This window comes from Physeter macrocephalus, chromosome 6 (genome assembly GCF_002837175.3).
Source record: "Physeter macrocephalus isolate SW-GA chromosome 6, ASM283717v5, whole genome shotgun sequence".
Taxonomy (NCBI): Eukaryota; Metazoa; Chordata; class Mammalia; order Artiodactyla; family Physeteridae; genus Physeter; species Physeter macrocephalus.
Window position 1 is genome coordinate 87,953,023 of NC_041219.1, and position 19,100 is coordinate 87,972,122.

Genomic DNA, 19,100 nt, shown 5'->3' on the forward strand with positions numbered 1-19,100 from the left:
AGGGGCTCTGATTTGAATTCCATTACACCATGCCTCCCCAAAGAAGAATGTTTTTGAAGCTCCAGGTCGAATTGTTTCCATTTTAAAATACTGGAATGCTTTGTAGGAGGTTTCAGGGAGCCTTATGAGGTGAGAAGTGACATGACACTATCTGCATTTTGAAAAGACAGTGTGGGGGAGAGACCAGAGCAAGGAGAGGCTAGAGGCAGGGAGATCACAGTTTGAGCCGGAAGCTGCCGAGGGCCCTGCTCCTGCGGGAGGCCTCAGACACCAAGCCACGGTCCCCAAGAAGAGTTTCAACCACAAAGTAGTTTTAGGAGACAGCAGCAAAGATACTGCTTCTGCAGAACCCTTGGAGGCTAAGAAGGAGCTACTGGAGAGCAGGTATCAGAAAATAGTTCTGAAACACCAGGAGGTGTATGGCAGGGAGGATTATCAGTGGCTAGTGGGTTTCAGCATGTTGAATCTGGGGAACAAGCTGATGAGTCAGAGAGGTCTGGGCTGGAGAAGGAAGAAGACATGAGCCAATGGGCCTCTTTTTCTGCAGAAGGGGCTCTGGTCCTGGAGAAAGGGTGTTGAAATGCCAAAGCTTATCCAGCTTCCAGCAATGAGACTCTGGGTTCCACTAGAGATCCGTTTAGGCCTGTAAGCCAACTTCCACGTCTCTGCTCACCTTGCTTAAGTCCACGGGACTGTGTTCACAATTCATTCCATTTTTTACTTCAAGACTTGTAGTTGGAACGGACTGAGGAGACACAGTCTGACCTATTTGGAGAAAATCAAACAGAATTCTCCGAGTCCTGCCCTTTCCCCCTTTGACCCGCCCCGTCCGTCATCAGCTGGCTGACTATCTCCTGCAAAGTCCACATAGAGAAGTGGTCCAGATGACTATGAAGCGAGGACCCACACATACCTATCTCCTTACCTACCAGTTAGCACTAAAGGGGGGAACAGAGGTCTTACTACTCCTGCACCCTCTTCCTGAACCTTCTGTGATCCTCTTTTCTTCCTCTATTAAAGGCGGTAATCCTTAAACAGGAGTGCATACCATAAAGTCCTATGGAGAACTTTTTAAAAACTTAGATTCCCAGGCATGTCCCCTGCACACCGTGATTCAGTAAATGTGGGGACAAGGAGACCAGCATAGATTAGGCCCCAGAAAAGGAAACTAGTCAGCAGCTGAAATTCACTGAATGTTTACAACCCACCAGGCACCTGGCTCCAGGGCTTTACATGAATTAATTTATTGAAGCCTCACTATAGACTGAGGGAGCAGATCTCATTATTATCCTTATTCTACAGAGGAGAAAGTGAGACTTAAAGAGGTTTAGGAGGTTGCCCAAGGTCACACACTTTGCAAAAGGGGAAGCCAGAATCTCCATCCTGGAAATCTGACTCAAGAGCTTTATACTACTGCATTTTGCCTCCCTAACCTAAGACATTTGTTTACTTCTAAAAAGCTCCAGTTGAACTTCTCTGGCCCCGAATTATCCCTAATGTGGCTACCTCCCCAAAGCCACATCAGTTCTGAGGCCATTCTGGGGCACAAACTTCTTCCCTGGGGTCCACTGAGATCTGTCTGAGGCATGCATCCCTAGTGCCACAGGAGATGACCGTCACCAGCCCCAGCCACCCATCGTGCCTACCCACCAAAAAGGACTGTGTCTGAGTGAGCATGAAAGCATATTAGAGAAATATAGCCCTTACCCTCTAGTAACTTAGCATCTCCAACTAGTTCCTAAATGTCTTATTAATCAAAAGAGAAAACAGTTACTCCTAATAATCTTACCATGTTTATCCATTGAATGTGGATCAGATTGCTTCTTGCCAACCTCAGCAAAGGAGCGAACAATGGGGATGAGGTTATTTCTCTTCTTTTCATTCTGATGATGATGCTTTTTCAGAAGGGCCTCCCGTACTTTAACCCTCATGCTGTCATTCAGGTCACTGAACAGTTCCTGCTGGTCCAGGATCAGGTCTGGAAAGCAGGTGCTAACATGAACACTCAAACTGATGGTCAGTGAACCCAAAGAGACCAAGGTCAAGTCAGGTGAGGGGCAAGGGACAAGGAGTAGGGGGAAGCAGTTCTACCAGGGTCACTGATGTACAGTCTCTGCTTCAGTGCCTGAAAGAGCTATTTGACGATAGCAGTTGTGACACATTATACGTTATTCACGTAACAAATCATTATTATTAGAAATGGAAACTATTGAGCATTTAACATGTGCCAGGAACTACACTCTGAACTTTTTACATAATTATCTAATCTAATCCTTATAAAAAACCCTGAGAAGTAGGTGGCATTATAACAATTTTTACAGATCAGGAAACTGAGGCCCGAACATTACAAAATTCCCCAAGGTTTCACATCTACTAAGTTGCAGAGCTGGGATTCAAACCCAAGACTGCCTGACTCAAAAGTCCACATTATTACCATTTTGTTCCGCCATCTGCCAAAGTTCCTCTACGTTCCCTTTCTCAGAGATTTTAACATTGCTGTGATTGTCAAGAGAAACTATAACTGCAGAACTCCAAATGACTATGTAAAGGTGGAACTTCCAAGAATAATTAAGTTGTTCTTGATTAAGCACCACACATAATTACCACCAAGCATCAACCTTTACCTGCCAAGCCCGGCAGAACTGAGGGGGAAAAAATCCCAATACCTGCTACTGAGAGGCAGTCAGCACAGCAGTTAACAGCATGGGTTCTAGCGCTAAAGGTCCACAGTTATCCCACTTCTACCACTTTCTGTGTGATAACCTCTCTGTACCTCAGTTTCCTCACCTGTAATGTGGAGCTAATATTATCACCTACCTTAGAAGGTTGTTATAAAAAATTAATGAGATGTATAAAGTGCTGATTCACAGTAAACACTGGAGACTGTTTACTTATCCTTATCACTAACATGAATACCTCAGGTACCTAATGTGAAGAACCACAGCAGTTTTACTTCAACCCTACGTACCCATCCCCCCACCTCCCCAAAACTCCAGTCTATCTTCAACTCCAACTCCATCCATGACTATCCAAGTGCTGGAAGCAATAAATAAAGAGAATCTTTTTCCAATATTCAAGTGGAAGATCCAGGTTTCTCTATCTTTAACCTTTATGTATTGATTGGTTCCTTGCCCCGTATTATAAACATGCTTCAGGATCCTTCATCTTGGAAAAAAAAAAAAGAAGGAGAAGGAGAATTTCCACCCCAGGTCTCCCTTTATCTACTGCCTCCTCTCCCCCTCTCTTTCTCTTTCTTTCTCTCTCTCTCTCCTATCTCTTAAAGTGCTCAAAAGAAAAATTCCTCACCCCCTGCAATTTGGCTACCTCAATGAGATTGCTTTTAATAAAATCATCAACAACCTTCCAGTTGCTAAATCTGGCAGGTATTTCTGGTCCTTACCTAACCTGACCTCTCTACAGCATCTGACACGGATGAATTGAAACTCTCTCCTCTCCTGGCTTTCATAGTGGGTAGAACGGTGCCTCCCCCACAAAAGATACGTCTATGTACTAACCCCCCCAGAACCTGTGAGCGTGATCTTATTTGTAGAAAGGGTCTCCCCAGATGTAACTAAGGATCTCAAGATGAGATCATCGTGGATGATACAGACAAATATCCTTATGAGAGAGACACAGATAAGAAGTCCAGGTGAAGACAGAGGCAGATTGGAGTGACGCAGTCATGAGCTAAGGGACACCTAGAGCCACTAGAAACTGGAAGAAGCATGGAATAACTTCCCCTTAGGGCCTTCGGAGGTGACACCAGATCCCATCAGTACTGACCCCTCCCTGGGTCCCCATGTGATCCCAGAGAGGCAGAATTACATGGATACTTGAAATGAAGAAAAGTTTGGAGAAATCTTTATTCAACCTGTCCAGCCAAACAAAGCCAAGCTGAGGAAAATCCTCACATGCACCCAGGTGTTTATCAAACTCCATTCCTAAAACATAGTAACTTACACTCACCTGTACCAGGCAACTCCATCAGACATCTCCCCTTCACGTCTCGCTGAAGAAGGGGGGGTACTTTGGCTCAACTTCATACGTGTCTTCCCTAGCTGCCATATTTTAAAATCTTTCTTTCACTCTAACCCCCTTTTCTCTGCACAACTCCCAGCTGCCCCTTTCTCTAATTATTACCAAACCAGAGCTCTTTTCTTGCACCCGTGGCTATTTTCCCCACTAGAAGGGGGGCTCCTTGAGGACAGAAATTGTATCTTATCTTTATTCCCCTGTGCCTAGCACATTATCAAGCACTGATAGATACAAAATAAACGTTTGCCGAATGAACAGGTAAATGCAAGACTTCACACCATGTCATTTGTATCCCATAATAAGCCTGTGGAATAGGTAGGGTAGTTTCTTAGTTTGAAACCCATGCCATAGGTGAGGGCGCTGAGGTCGGGAAGGTAAGTGACTTGCCCAAGGACACACAGGCACTTTCTTCTTTCCTCTACACCATTCTTCCTAATTGACACAAACATTCCTCTGTTTTCTCTCACCTAACTTTACCTGAGATTTCTTCTATGCTGTTCGCATGCATATCCAGAAGGACCGTTCCGTTAATAAGGCAGCTCCTTAGCTCAAAGAGACTGTGCAGTGAAAGGGTTGCAACGTAAGGCTTGCTCCAGCGCTCTCCCCCATCCTCAACATCTTCTTCAAACTTCAACCACCTGGAAGCATTACAAACAACCAGATGTTAAAGACAGAAAGTGAGGAATTTTCAGGAGAGAGTTTTTAACGTAAGCCACAAAGAAAGATACCCAAATAATCATATTGAACACTGTAATCTAATCTATACGTTCAGGGTACACTGGTAAGTGAACAAAGTAGGTTATAAAACAGTGCAAAACTGATTCCATTTTTCTTTAAAGAAAAATTTTAAAATACAAACACACACATGTATAAGACATCAAATGTTATACTCCTCATTATCCCTGGCTTGGTAGATTTCACGTAATTTTCGTCTTCTTTTTGCTTATCTTTATTTTCTAATTTTCTATAGTGAGCACGCATTGCCTATGCAATTAAAATGTAACAGATCTAATCTATATCATCTGGATACATTGACAGATCACATTAATAAAATGATAATATTTATCTTTCTAAAAAGCCTACCTGGGACTTCCCTGGTGCCACAGTGGTTAAGAATTCACCTGACAATGCAGGGGACACGGGTTCGAGCCCTGGTCCAGGAAGATCCCACATGCTGCGGAGCAACTAAGCCCGTGCGCCACAACTACTGATCCTGCACTCTAGAGCCCGCGAGCCGCAACTACTGAAGCCCGCGCGCCTGGAGCCCATGCTCCGCAACAAGAGACGCCACTGCAATGAGAAGTCCTCGCACCGCAACGAAGAGTAGCCCCCGCTCGCCACAACTAGAGAAAGCCCGCGCGCAGCAGTGAAGACCCAACGCAGCCATAAATTAATTAATTAATTAATTTAAAAAAATAAAAAGCCTATCTGTGTGACCTTCAGACGTTGGCAAAGACAGAATGACAAGGCTAATTGCCTCCTTGCTTGGTACCAGGTTGACTGGCTTGTTTAATCCTCTCTACCCAGGGAACACACCCACGGATACAGCAGGTATCCAGGAAGCGCTGTTCCAGTGAGAGGTGGAGCCACGCTTTGCTGGTTACCCACCTCACCTTCTTCCCCAAGGCTCAGGCACGCCGGCTTTGTATCACCCAGAAGTCTCACTTTTCAGTCACTGGAGGAGCCCTAGACATGGCCCTGGTCAATCTGACGGCTCTTCTGGGGTTTGGGCCTTAGACAAGCATAGTCACTCTACAACTAATCCAGGGAGGCCTACTGCTGGGCTGGCTATAAGCCCAAAGGTGTCTGTGAAGTTGGACTGTCTGATAGGATGTCTCAAAAATTCTGGAATTTCCAGTGAATTAAAACCCAAATGATGCTACGGTTCACGCGCAGGAAAAGGCTGGACCTACACTATGTCTGCTGGGCTAGGTCTAAACCAAAGTGGCCCCCTCAGGCATCTTATAAGCCAGACCTTTAATATCAAGAGCCCAGGAACTAGTAAGAGAGGACCCCCTTAACGTTCTGTGTTTCTGTCACCAATCCCGGGCTCAAGGTCAACTGACATAGGTGTTACCACAGACACGACAAAGAGGCCAACATCAAGACTTCCCACAGAGGACCCTAGAACATCAGTCCCCATGTCAGTCGCCATGTCTCCCATGAAGAAATAAAAGGCAGGCAGGCCTGTCACTCACGGAAAGGTACACATTTGCCTGCCCAAGCAAATCTTGACCCAGGCTATATTAGGGCCTCACCTGGCTGTCTCCTTCCACTCGGCATCTTCTCCCTCTTTCAGGCAGATCTCATCCAGTTCTGTGAACAGCTCGTGAGGCACGTGCTCTTCATCCTCCTCAGTGCCAAGAATGAACTGAACACGCTGAGATGGTGTGTCTGGAAAATAAGCCACGGAGAAAGGTCTGCTCCCAGCCTCAGCTTAGAACAGAAATAGCATCCTGCCATACTCAGCACACCTGGGGGCCTCACAACTTCAGGAACATACAGAAGATAATCCTGAACTCAGGTCAAAAAGATTTCTTTATTCCCAGAAAAAAAAGCTATTCTTTGGAAGCAGTTTCATGGGAGGAAAAAATTATTAAGTAAGACTATTTGAAGAAAACCCAAGAGAAACTAGAAATCTGATGAATTTGATCAAAAAGAATGGCTAATTCTCTAGCAAATGATTTCACCTTCTATGATATTGATTTGGGGGGCCTGAACTGTGAAGTTTTCAGGAAGATACTTTTGATTCTCAGAGGCATTTCTTCTTCTTGGAAGCAAGCTGGGGAAAGTCTATGGAAGAGAATCAAGACCACCCCCTGCTCCATGTCCATCCCACACCACTTCGGCCTCACCAGGACTCCCCACATGGACACCCACCCACCCTCCCTCCCGAGGTGTTACCATGGGCCAGGGCCTCAGGGCCTTCCTCCCCCTGGCTGGCTCCCTTGCCCCGCCCTCGTCTCCGATGCTTCTGGCCATGGGTTCGGTGGTGCCGATGGCTCTGCCGGCCCAGTGGCATCCGGACCCCCACGTACAGAGTCCTATGACCTGAAAAGAAGCAGAAGGTCTGTGGAGAGAACTCCTTTAGGAAAAGTAGGCTAGTATATATGAGAGGGGAGAAGAAAAAGAGTACAGTCCTTTGGCCTGGTCACAACGCTGTAATGACAAAACTTCAAAGACCTCCAGGACTGAATCTGTAGAGATGGAGGAGTTGAAGGTCTCAGTCCTGTACGTGGCTGCAAACCTCACAGGACTGTTGTTAAGATCAAAGGAAATAATGGGCGTGAACATGATTTGCAAACTGTAGAGTCCGAAACAAACGCTAGTTGTTGCTACTACAACGATTTGAGCAATTGATAAAACGTGATGCAGTCACGCCATGACACCTACCGCAGGTCTCGGCTGGGAGGCCATTTTGAGAAAGTGGTTAAGTGCTCAGGTCAACCTGCCCGGGTCCAAAACTTGACTTCATCATTCACTAGCCGGTGTGACCCTCAACAAGTTATCTAATCTCTCTGTGACTGTCTTTAAAAAGGAATACTGAAGCTTATTCTTTAAACTCAGAAGATTTTTGTGAGAAGCAAATAAGAAATGTATGTAAAATGCTTAACACGATGCCTGGAATCAATTTTAGCAGCCAGTAAATTCCAGGATCAGTTTCCATTATATTTTTTCTGCACCATCTAGAATAGCAGTGAGAGACTAGTTACAAATCAGAAGGGGCATAAGGCTGGGAGCATAAGGGAGAGATATTAAATATTTTACAAAAAGAGGGGAACACAAGAATGTAAGTGATTCCATAGTGTTCCTCTCCAGCTCCTCTTTCCTACTCTCTCATTCCATCCATAAACATTATTTTGTTTTGTGCTTGACTTCCAGGCCTCTCTCACCTCCACCTGGTTTCCCCGGTCTTCCTGGTGAGCCTGGAGCCCAGAATCAGTAGCTGCAGGGATGCTACACCTGGATACACAGAGCAGTGATCTTCCCCCATTTCTGCCCAGTTACTGCTTCTCAACACTCTGGATCTCAGGCTGCCCCCACACATCTTCCACCACAGGAGCTGTTACAGTCTTTAGTCACTCTCTTCAAATCCACAACCTTACCCACACTTCCTCTGAGCAGGTGACCTTGCTTCATATTGTACTGAAAAGACAGGCCCTGTCCTGGGAACTCCCTCCATTCTGAGTCAGGCTCACTTTCCTTCTCCAGCTTTTCCTCTTTTCCAGGCTAATGAGCATCACCTCCCACCCCACTGGGTCCCACTCCATCAGTTATCCTCAGTCTCTCCTTTCCATCCATCCCTTCCACGGGTTTCTCAAGTCCCTCTTACCTAAAAAGGAAATATTCCTACCATATGACCCAGCAATTCCACTCCTGGGTATAGATCTGCAAAACACAAAAACCCTAATTTGAAAAGATACATGTACCCCAATGTTCACAGCAGCATTATTTGCAATAGCCAAAATATGGACGCAAACTAAGTGTCCACTAACCGATGAATGGATAAAGAAGATGTGGTACATATATACCATGGAATACTACTCAGCCATAAAAAGAATGAAATAATGCCATTTGCAGCAACATGGATGGACTTGGAGGGCATTATGCTAAGTGAAATACATCAGACAGAGAAAGACAAATACTCTATAATATCGCTTATATGTGGAATCTAAAAAATGCAACAAACTAGTGAATAAAACAAAAAAGAAGCAGGCTCACAGATATAGAGAACAAACCAGTGGTTACCAGTGGTGGGGGGGGAGGGGAAGGAGGGCTAGGCAATATAGGAGTAGGGAGAAAAAAGGGTTATATGGGATTATATGAAATTATGTGTGTGAAACTTTTACACACTATAACGATTTAAAGAATCTTTCATTCAATAAATAAATAAATAAATAATTTAAAATAAAAATAAAAAAGAAATGTTCCCAGTGCAGTGCTATTCTCCCAAGTTTCTGCCTGTCCCCTTCCCTTCTCTATCAAGTCACGTTCAAGAACAGTGTACCGACCTAGTTCCCTTTCCTCACCATCCCCTTGTTCCACAGCCTCTGCATGTGGCCGCTCTCCACTGAAACTGCCCTCATTAGGGACGCCAAAGCCCACTAAATCACCAAATCTCTATCATCTTACATCTCTCTCAGTTCAATTCAAAAGACATTCTGGAAAGCCCACCATGCTCCAGGCAGCAGCCCCATCCCTTGACTACTTCCTCCCCTTGGTGGTCTGGGCTTCTCCCATACCTGTACCACTGCCTTCCCTGGCTCACTTGCACTCCTCTGACTGCTTCTCCAGCCTTACCACAATCCACCAAAGGAAGGTTCCCCAGGTTTCTGTCCTTGGTCCCTTTCTTCTCTCTTTTTAGTGATATTTGCTCTCCTGATTTCAAAGTTTACTTCTGCAAATGATCCCCAAATCTTTATCTCCAGTGACTCAATATGTTCCAAAGCAAACTCACCAACCTCCATCTCAAATCACTCATACTCACTTCTTCTATGTTTCTGTTCATGGCATTCTCTCAACTTTCCAGGCTTGAAATCTCAGCATTACCTTGGATTTCCACCTTGCCCCTCAGCACTCCATCCCATAGATTAGAGATGTCAAGTCTTTCTCTCCTCCCGCTTTGACAACAGCAGGGGCCTCCTTCCTGCCTCCCCCAATTCGATCCTACAAACAAATCCTCCGGAAGCACTGCTCTGATCACGGCTCACTCTTACAGTCAGGACCCTTCATGCTCCAGCATGCTCGGTCCCCAGCGTCTCCTTTCTAGTTTTTTCTTCCTCTAGAACAAATTATACATTCAACAGGGAAACAAAGGGAAAGCTCTCTAAAAGAACTGAGTGATCATCTCAAGAGAGATCAAAGTGGAAATCCCACACATGCTCACACCAAATAAATGTTCTGGGGAGAAAAAATCTAGAGGTGTACACCTTCTGCATCTACACCAACAACAGAACAGCCTGGTTTTTTTTTTTAATAAATTTTTTAATTTTATTTATTTATTTTTGGCTGCACTGGGTCTTCATTGCTGCTCGCGGGCTTTCTCTAGTTGCAGCAAGCAGGGGCTACTCTTCGTTGTGGTGTGCGGGCTTCTCATTGCGGTGGCCTCTCCTGCTGCGGACCACGGGCTCTAGGCACGCGGGCTTCCGTAGTGGTGGCACGTGGGCTCAGTAGCTGTGGCTTGCAGGCTCCAGAGCGCAGGCTCAGCAGCTGTGGCACACGGGCCCAGCTGCTCCACGGCATATGGGATCTTCCCAGACCAGGGCTCGAACCCACATCCCCTGCATTGGCAGGCGGGCTCTCAACCACTGCGCCACCAGGGAAGCCCAACAGCCTGGTTTTGACTCCGTCTCCTCCTCATGGCCTCAGCCGATGCTCCCACCCTCACCTCACACTCTCCACCTAAACCAAACTGCTCTTCCACAGATGTACCAATGCTTTCCGGACGCTGACTTGCCTCACTCCTTCAAGATTCATTGCAAATGCACCTTCCTTCTTGCTATTCTTGCTGATCCCCCTGATCAGAGGTGCTGCCTCCTTCCTGTAAACCCTGAGTCCTTGGCTAGCATTCTCTTATGAACTTATCTTACGCCTTGCATTAAAGTTAGGTATCCATCAGTCTTTCTCCCGCTATTCATCTGCAAGCTCCTCAAAGTCCCAGGTCAGACCTTCTTCCTTCTGGAATCCCTCACATAATGAAGCACGGTATCTTCCACACGGTCATCCCTCCACAAATATTCAGAAAATGGAATACCTCCTAGGTGCCTCCACCAGGAACATAACCCCTTAGGATCCGCTCAGGAGTACACAACCTGAACTAAGAAGGCCTCTGATCTGAAAGGGGTCACAACAGGAACATGTAACCAAAGTGAATGTGTTTCGAGTGGATGAAATACTCACCAGGGCATGGGATGATTGAGAAGGTCCTAGCCAGCCTGAGGATGGAGAGCTTATTCCAGGAAGAGTTCCTGGATAAAGGGACTTTTGGAAAGAGTTACCAAGGAAAACTTTTCCTTCTCTAAGAAATGTTTTTGGTCCAATCAGTTCCCACAAACATTAGCCAACCACAGCACCTGCCTTTTGAAAACACCAGAGACAGAGAGACAGGCAAAAATGAAAACAAGCCCCAGCAGGACACAGAGCAAAGAACGACCGAGTGGTTATCAGAAAACTAGGCATCAGTTTCTAGGCTGGAGACTTGGAAGCAGGGACTTGGATATTCTGAGTGAAATCAGAAAAGAAGACAAACAAATAGACACTGGGAAATGAATACAGCACCAATAAAATCCAGTCCATCTAATGGGATTCTGCAGCCCAGCGACTTTACTAAACCAATCCTGTGGTCACTTTGCTGGCCTTTCAACTGCTCTCCTACCCACAGCCTTCATCCCCCTCATCTACCTACCTACTCACCTAAATTCTGCCTTCTTTCCAGTCTTTTTTCCAGTTATTGTCAAACCTACTCTCTGGGGACTGTGTGCAAATACAAGTATTCATTTAGTAAAAACTTATTAGAAGATGAAATTTTAGAATTTTTTTTTAAATAAGTATGTACACACGTACAGAGAGCAATCATTATTGAACTGGGATGGAACCTTGCAGAGCAGGACAGAAATCACAGCGGGAGCCCACCCTGCAGATGGAACCTGGGCCTTCCGAGGCGGAGTACATTCCAGCACGCTGTTCATCAAGCATGCGCACAGAACTCGTTAGCTCACACTGACGGGTGTCCCATCCCCTGGGCTTCAGGCTGACACAAAGTCAGTAACCGCGGGGGGAGTCTAACGTGTGGAGCACATGCAAGCCTTTTTTCTTCAACTTATAACTAAGGCCAAATGTCTCGTACCTCTGTTAAAAACTTATTAGAAGGTACCAAACTTACTCTAGGATTCATTAGTCTAGTAGTTAATCAGGAATAATGATCTGCCAGAAAAGACGGAAAAAGCCATTCCTCTAATTAAAGCCACTGCTCAGTGTTCTTCCGGGACTGGGAGAGTCCACTGAAGCAATCATGGACTATTGCTCTTTGTGAGTTTCTCTTCGGAAATCTGTCCTACTGTTTGCTTTTGACTCTTCCCATGTATATAAAAAAAGCGATGTTATGGTTTAATGCACCTTCTCCTGCTGATGGAGTTAATTTTTGCAAAAAAAACCACGTTTACAAGTCTCTAACAATGTCCAGAGACTACACCTCAGAAGTAGTTCTGAAAATGGTTTATGTCACGTGGTGTAGAGGGTATAGAACAAAGGGGAAGGAAGACCCAGAGCTTTATCTGCAGCCGCAGAACCTTGTATCATGTCACACATGGCAAATTAGAACACAGTTAGAACAACTTACTTGTCTTCCATCAGAGTGGGACTGATTTTATTCCACGCCTTCAAGAGACAGCACTTCCCTGAGCGCAGCCTCACTGAGCCCTAGGGCTGCCCTCGGAGTGAGTCAGGGCGGGGCCCACAGCATAGCCGATCCTACAGCAAATCCCAACTTCCTCTTCTCCTCTCCAGAGCTACTTGAGAACTACATCAGCCCTGAGGAGTGGGCACTATTTGTCCTCCATTACCTGTAGTGCTTTTTTTTTTTTAAGTGCTAACGTAAATAAGATTCTAGTTTTCCAAAAGGTCTATGTATAAAGGACTGTTTTCCCCTAGCAATGCCATCATCACAGACGGCCTTCTTTTACAGGAAAATGGATACTACGTAAGGAATAGATGATGTCATATTGAGAAGATGCTTCTACTGCCAATTACTCAGCTGACCTCTGTAATGGAATCCAGTCCTCGGGATCCAAGAGTGTTTGCCCAGGCTTATTATTCTACTCCCAAGTAGGTAAGAGTGTTCATAAATGGTTACCTCTTTGCTGAGGGCAAAGGTCTAGTGGGCCCAGACAACTAAACTAAAAGTAAAAGTACCCCCACGGTACAGTGAGATGGCAGGGAGGCAATAGGATTATCAGGGCAGAAGGAGGGGTGGGGCAACACATCAAAATGTTCATATGATGGAGCAAGAAGTTGAGGTTGGGTGGTTAACGCTGGGTACCGTCCTCCCTTGCAGGCAGTGTGGCAGAGTGGAAAGAGCAGAATTCCATCCCAGCCTCACCTGCTGTTAGGCTAGATGACCCTGAGCAGTTTCCCCATCACGTAAAATAGGGATGATGCCTACCTGCCTGGGTTGCTGTGAAGATTAAAAAGACAACCTGCACAAAGTGCCTAATCAAATGCCTGTCACACAAGCATCATTCAACAAATGTTAGCCTCCCACCTCCACACCCTTTCTTCTTCCCCTTTCTCCCAACTGCTGAAACCCACACTGGCTCCTCTTCCATCTGGTCAAAATAACTTCGAAAGCTTGACCTTGATATGTCTGAACTCCAATGACCTCCACAGAGCCACGCACATAAGTTCTCATGGTAACGGACCCAGAGGATGAGTCAGCCTCTACAGCTTTGGCTCTCCCATCCAAAGGACAAGTTTTCTCTGGGGACGGTACAACTTTGATGGAAAAAAAAAAAACAACAGCACAGGAACAAGCAGTACAGAGAGAACACTTCACGTGCTGTCTCAGTCATTAGAAAGTTGCTGTATCATAGCCTTCAATGTTGCAGGAGATGCTGCAGAGATTGCACAAAGGCTTTTGAGCCAAATGTGGGTTCTCGTTCAAGCTATAGTGGACGCAAGCCTTTCTTTAATAAAACTGAGCATTGCCATCATTATCAGGAAACTAGGCTCCGTGGGGAAAAGGAAAGCAGAAGGACAGCACAAAAGGGTCTTGGGGGGAGTGGGGGTGGGAGAGGAGAGAAAGGAAGAAGAGCCTTGATAAGGTATACTAGATAGAGCAGTTCAATTAAAAGGCCTCTTCCTTCCCTTCCACTTCAGTGAGTTTTTATACAACTCTATGCTGTGAACTCTCAGCAAATATGTTATAGGTGCGTGTGTAAGTTTTCCCTTTTCTTGTTTAGATGAAAACACCAGGCAGAAATGGGTATAGTTGGAATGGGAAGAGCACACACTGGAAATGGGGTAAAAACAGGGTTTTATGGCCAAACTGAGTTTTTAAAACTATTTGTATTTTATTTTCTTTTGTATAAATTTGTATCTATATTTCCAAGCAGTTGTCAAGAATCAATAAACTGATCTGAGTGCTTCACATTCTCAAGGAATAGGTCATTTATTAATATTTATATTGGGCTTTACTGTGCTGAAAGCACTGTCTCACAAGCTGTCTACTAGATCCTAACAGTAAGACAGGTATTATTATCCCTACTTTTATTTAACAGATGAGGAAAATGAGGCTAAGTGAAATTAAGTGATTTTTTCCCAAGGTCTCACAGCTAGTGAAGACGAGTTAGGACTCCAGCCCAGGTCTCCTGATGGCAAAGCTGCTCCTCCCACACCAAGCTGCCTCTTGCTGATTTCCCTCAGTACATAGAACAGCAGTGCTTACCTTCCAACTCTTCTTTCTCATAGTGGATGTTGAGAATTGTACTGGTCCCACCCTGATCCACCACAGCTTCTTCATCTGGTCTCTGTTGAAACATAAATTAGTAGCCACAGTAATACCCATACATTCATTCAAACACTCATTCAAGTGAATCCCCTGGCGATCCAGTGGTTAGGGTTCCACGCTTCCACTGCAGGGGGCATGGGTTCGATCCCTGGTCGGGGAATTAAGATCCCACATGCTGCACAGCTCCCCCCCAAAAAAACACTCACTCAAGTACCGTGTGTATGCCACAACCTTTATGCAACACTGAGGGGGAAAACCCAATGGTTTACAGATATTTTTAATTTCAATCTCACAATATCTCTGAGATGCAAACATGGCAGTCATTCTTTCTCATTTCATAAATAAGCAGCCCGACACTCAGAAAACTTTAAGTAATTACTGCCCAAGGTCAGAAATATGGTAAAAGGCACAGCGAGGACTGAGTGCAGGTCTTGTGACTGCAGATCCCGTGCCTTTCCCAACCCTCCCCACTCCACCCATACGTCTGTATAACATGTTGGCATTTTGCAAGTGGTGTCAACCACATTGTCTCATTTGGTACCAGCTGGTCTCCTTGACCTCTCTGTTTACCACTCTGTCCTTGAAATTCTCCACCCTGCTCTTCTGTCCCATCCTAAGTCTCATCTCCTTCTTCTAACCATAATTCCCAAGGAAAAGCACTCTATCTTTTGTTTCCCACTCTTGAGCCTTACAATTTCAACAGTAGCCTGAAGCTGTGAAGATTAGTATTTGACAAACCAGAATGTCACGCCTCAAGATCCATGTGTCTAAAACCCAACTAATCTGCCTTCCAAACTAGTACCCTGTGCCCATTTATTTACTCCTACCCATGACTCCATCATTTCTTAGTCTACATTTGAAATCTCAAACTTATTCATCCATTCCATGTATTGAGTGCCTATCATATGCCCATTTGTTTACTGTGCCCATTTATTTACTCCTACCCATGACTCCATCATTTCTTAGTACACATTTGAAATCTCAAACTTATTTATTCATCCACTCCATGTATTGAGTACCTATCATATGCCTTCCAGGAAACAGTTCTTTTTTTCTTATCAAGTCCTCGTTTGCAATTTCTCTCAAATTCACTCTCATCTCTCATCCTCTCTATCCTCTACTGTCCAGCCCTTTCAAACATAGAGGACATTTTTTCAGTTATGGAACCACACTCATTTTCTTCCCTGAGGGCTGCCCCTAGGCCTAGAACTATCACCCTCTCCCTGCTACTCCCACATCCATCACCAGCAGCTAACACTTATTCATCATCCCATAGATCTCAGCCTAAATGCACTTCCTTAGAAGGCTTCCCTGACTACCTCCCATTAGTATGCCCCCATAGCACATTGTATTTCTCCTTAGTAATGAAATGTCTCTGCTCCTTAAGGGAGGGACCATATCTTTCTTCCCGTTTCCCCTGCACCCTGCAGACTTTTCACATAGTAGGTGCTCAATAAATCTTTGTTAAAAGAACATAGATAATGGCATCCACCTTATCAAGACCCTCACCAGATCCTGAATTATTTCAAATAATTATTTCCCTGACAATTTCCTTTACCAAACCTGCAGCTCTAGCCAGGCTCTCTGATCCTGTAGGCACCATACACATTCCACACTGTCTCGTCATCTAGCAGGCCCTTCCCCATCTCTCCAGCACACCAAATCCTCACCATCCTTGTAGATCCTGCTCAAATTTCCAGCTTCCGGTTCTAATTTTACTGTTTTATACTTGACCACCTATGCTCCCAAATAAGGCAACCCTGAACATAAAGCAATCCATTTTCCCAATGAAAAGATTCAAAAACAGTTTTCGAGGCCAAACTTTTAGGGAAGTATTTAAAATAGTCAAATGTCAATTTACAGTATTTTATTTATGAATTTAGTTTTATAGACATATTTTAAATTATATATTATTACTACCATGGAATAATCTCCAAGATATAATATTAAGTTTGAAAAGCAAGGTGGAGCGGCCGCCCCCGGGGAGTGCGGGGAGCTCAGGTCCGGCGGAGGCGGAGGCGGCGGAGGCGGCGGAGGCGGCGGCGGCGGCGGCGGCGGCGCGGACGGCCGCAGGCGCCACCGACGGCCGCAGGCGCCACCGCCTCCATAGCTGTTTACCCGGCTGCATTGTGGGAGTTTGACCTCCGTTGCCGCCAACCGCCGCCTCAGCTTGCGCCGCCGCCGCCGCCGCCGCCCACGCCATGGGACCCGTGCGGAGGCGCCGGCGGCGGCGGCGCCGGCGCGGACGGCCGCAGGCGCCACCGACGGCCGCAGGCGCCACCGCCTCCATAGCTGTTTACCCGGCTGCATTGTGGGAGTTTGACCTCCGTTGCCGCCAACCGCCGCCTCAGCTTGCGCCGCCGCCGCCGCCGCCGCCCACGCCATGGGACCCGTGACTGACGACGAAATCATACGGAAGCGTCTCCTAATTGATGGAGATGGCGCTGGAGATGATCGGAGAATTAATCTGCTAGTGAAAAGTTTCATTAAATGGTGCAACTCTGGATCCCAGGAAGAGGAATACAGCCAGTACCAACGTATGCTGAGCACACTGTCCCAATGTGAATTTTCAATGGGCAAAACTTTGCTGGTATATAATATGAATCTCAGAGAAATGGCAAATTATGAAAAAATTTACAAAGAAACAGAATGTAGCATTGCTGGAGCACGTAAAAAAATTGCTGAGTGCAAAAAGCAAATTCTTCAGGCAAAACGAATACGAAAAAATCACCAAGAATATGATGCATTGGCAAAAGTGATCCACCGTCATCCAGACAGGCGTGAGACATTAAAGAAACTAGAGGCTCTGGGAAAAGAATTAGAGCATCTTTCACATATTAAAGCAAGTGTTGAATATACGCTGGAATTGAGAAGGAAACAGTTTTACGTTCTTCTTAGTATCCTCCATGAACTTAAGCAAACACTGGACAATGATGAAAAGCTCTCAAAGGTAGAAGCAGCTCAAGAAACAAGCATGAAAACTGATCCTAAACCCTAGACCAACTAACCACTCACCATTCCCAAGAATATTGAAGTAGCACCATGATCTTAGTGTGTTCAGAATTTGTTGTGCTCTTGAGACATTTAAAGTTTTGGCAGTGAACTACTTTGCTTTTAAATATTAATGCACAGTTCATTCATATGTCTTCACACAAAGGAAGATGACTTCATTATATATTTGTTTTTATGGAAATGTCTTTTTTATACTTAAAAGGTAGGAAGCCACGTCCAAAAATGTTTAATAAAATGTTTTCAAGCCAGATATGTTAGTGCTTGTTGGTATTCTAGGTAGTTTTTAACTGGTAACATTGATTTGCTCACAAAATAAATGGAAGATAGTGAGAAGGTGGCATTTCTAGGATGTATATGAGAAAATGAGTCAATTTCTGGAAATCGTTACCACTTTTGAAAACGAAGTCCATGAATAGGCTCTCAGGAGGGCTGTGAACTTGTGAAATATGTACAAAATGTTTGTTATGTATGCTTATTATGGGAGAGGTTCCATGATAGTAAGAATCACTGATGTCAGAGGTAATTACAAGATGCAAAGTAAATCAATATGTATTACTTTCTAGATCTCTGTCTTTAATACTTGAGCAATGTGGTTGTTAAATGTTTTGTTGAAATGTTTTCTATCGTTTTGTTCAGTAGGAGTCATTTTCAAGAGTCTTGCAAAAAGGATTTCATGATCTTTTTTAAAAATTAAACTAAATCTGAATCACTTGTAATTGTCTTAAGTATTGAATTACATGTCTAATACTTGTTAGGTTCCATCCTTAGCCATTTATTTTAGTTCAGAAACATGGCACTTTGCATGAATCATACCTTAATAATGTTACATTTTTGTAATTTTAATACAAACTCGTATCTTTAAAAAAATAAAAAAGATAAAAAGCAAGGTGGAGGAAACTGTTTAATTTGCTTTTATCTAAGAAAGGGTGTTGGAACAAAAACATCTGCTTACACTTAAAAACATACAAAGGAAGAATGATCCGTAAAAGACGTTTTTAAATAGTTACCTACAGAGAAGGGAGGGAATGGGGTAAAGAAGATAAGGATAGAAACTAAATTTCTTTGAAGATAACTTATTTTGCACATTTTTTACGTAATTTTAGAACAAAATTAATTTAATTAATTTTTTAAAAACCAAAATTTTACATTTTAAAAAGCAATTCCCACAAATTGAAAACAAGTGCCAAAGTGATGGCATAACTATTCCAAGAGAACTTATTCCAAGTAACTTTATACCATAAAGTTATAACTGACTGAACGTTCTTAGTGACATATATCCTAAGAACCTTCTTAGTGACATATATCCTAAGAACGTTCTTAGTGACATATATCCTAAGGACAAAAAGAACTTGAAAAGATCTTAAACTGCTTTTTAGTTGTCATATTGTTGGTTGTAGTGTTGATGTTATTTTTCTGAGACTGTTGTATATTGTGAGATAAAATAAATGAGTGATTATGTGAACTTTCTCTGGCACTGTCAGTGTGATTGAGACCTGGGGTTCTCAGAAGGTGTGAAAGCAGATACAGTTGCAGGACACATAGTCCTGAA

At 44.4% G+C, this 19,100-nt stretch overlaps 2 protein-coding genes across 2 annotated transcripts in view; one reads left to right on the top strand and one right to left on the bottom strand.

The window, feature by feature from the left end:
- Positions 1 to 19,100, bottom strand: part of SLC4A8 (solute carrier family 4 member 8) — a 70,584-nt gene that overhangs the window by 38,195 nt on the left and 13,289 nt on the right. Inside the window, exons 2-7 of the mRNA XM_024122887.3 lie at positions 14,477 to 14,558; positions 6,940 to 7,086; positions 6,294 to 6,429; positions 4,513 to 4,673; positions 1,790 to 1,978; positions 674 to 765 (exon numbers count right to left, since the gene is read on the bottom strand). Coding sequence (XP_023978655.1) covers positions 674 to 765; positions 1,790 to 1,978; positions 4,513 to 4,673; positions 6,294 to 6,429; positions 6,940 to 7,086; positions 14,477 to 14,558 — 807 coding nt within the window. The remainder of the gene's footprint in view (positions 1 to 673; positions 766 to 1,789; positions 1,979 to 4,512; positions 4,674 to 6,293; positions 6,430 to 6,939; positions 7,087 to 14,476; positions 14,559 to 19,100) is intronic.
- LOC102973399 (THO complex subunit 7 homolog) lies at positions 16,923 to 17,572 on the top strand. Its single transcript, XM_055085632.1, has one exon. The coding sequence runs from the start codon at positions 16,923 to 16,925 to the stop codon at positions 17,535 to 17,537; it is 615 nt and encodes a 204-aa protein (XP_054941607.1). The 3' UTR covers positions 17,538 to 17,572.

Excerpts from the sequence above, each read along its gene's own strand:
- LOC102973399 (XM_055085632.1), top strand. The coding sequence starts at position 16,923 with ATGGGACCCGTGACTGACGACGAAATCATACGGAAGCGTCTCCTAATT.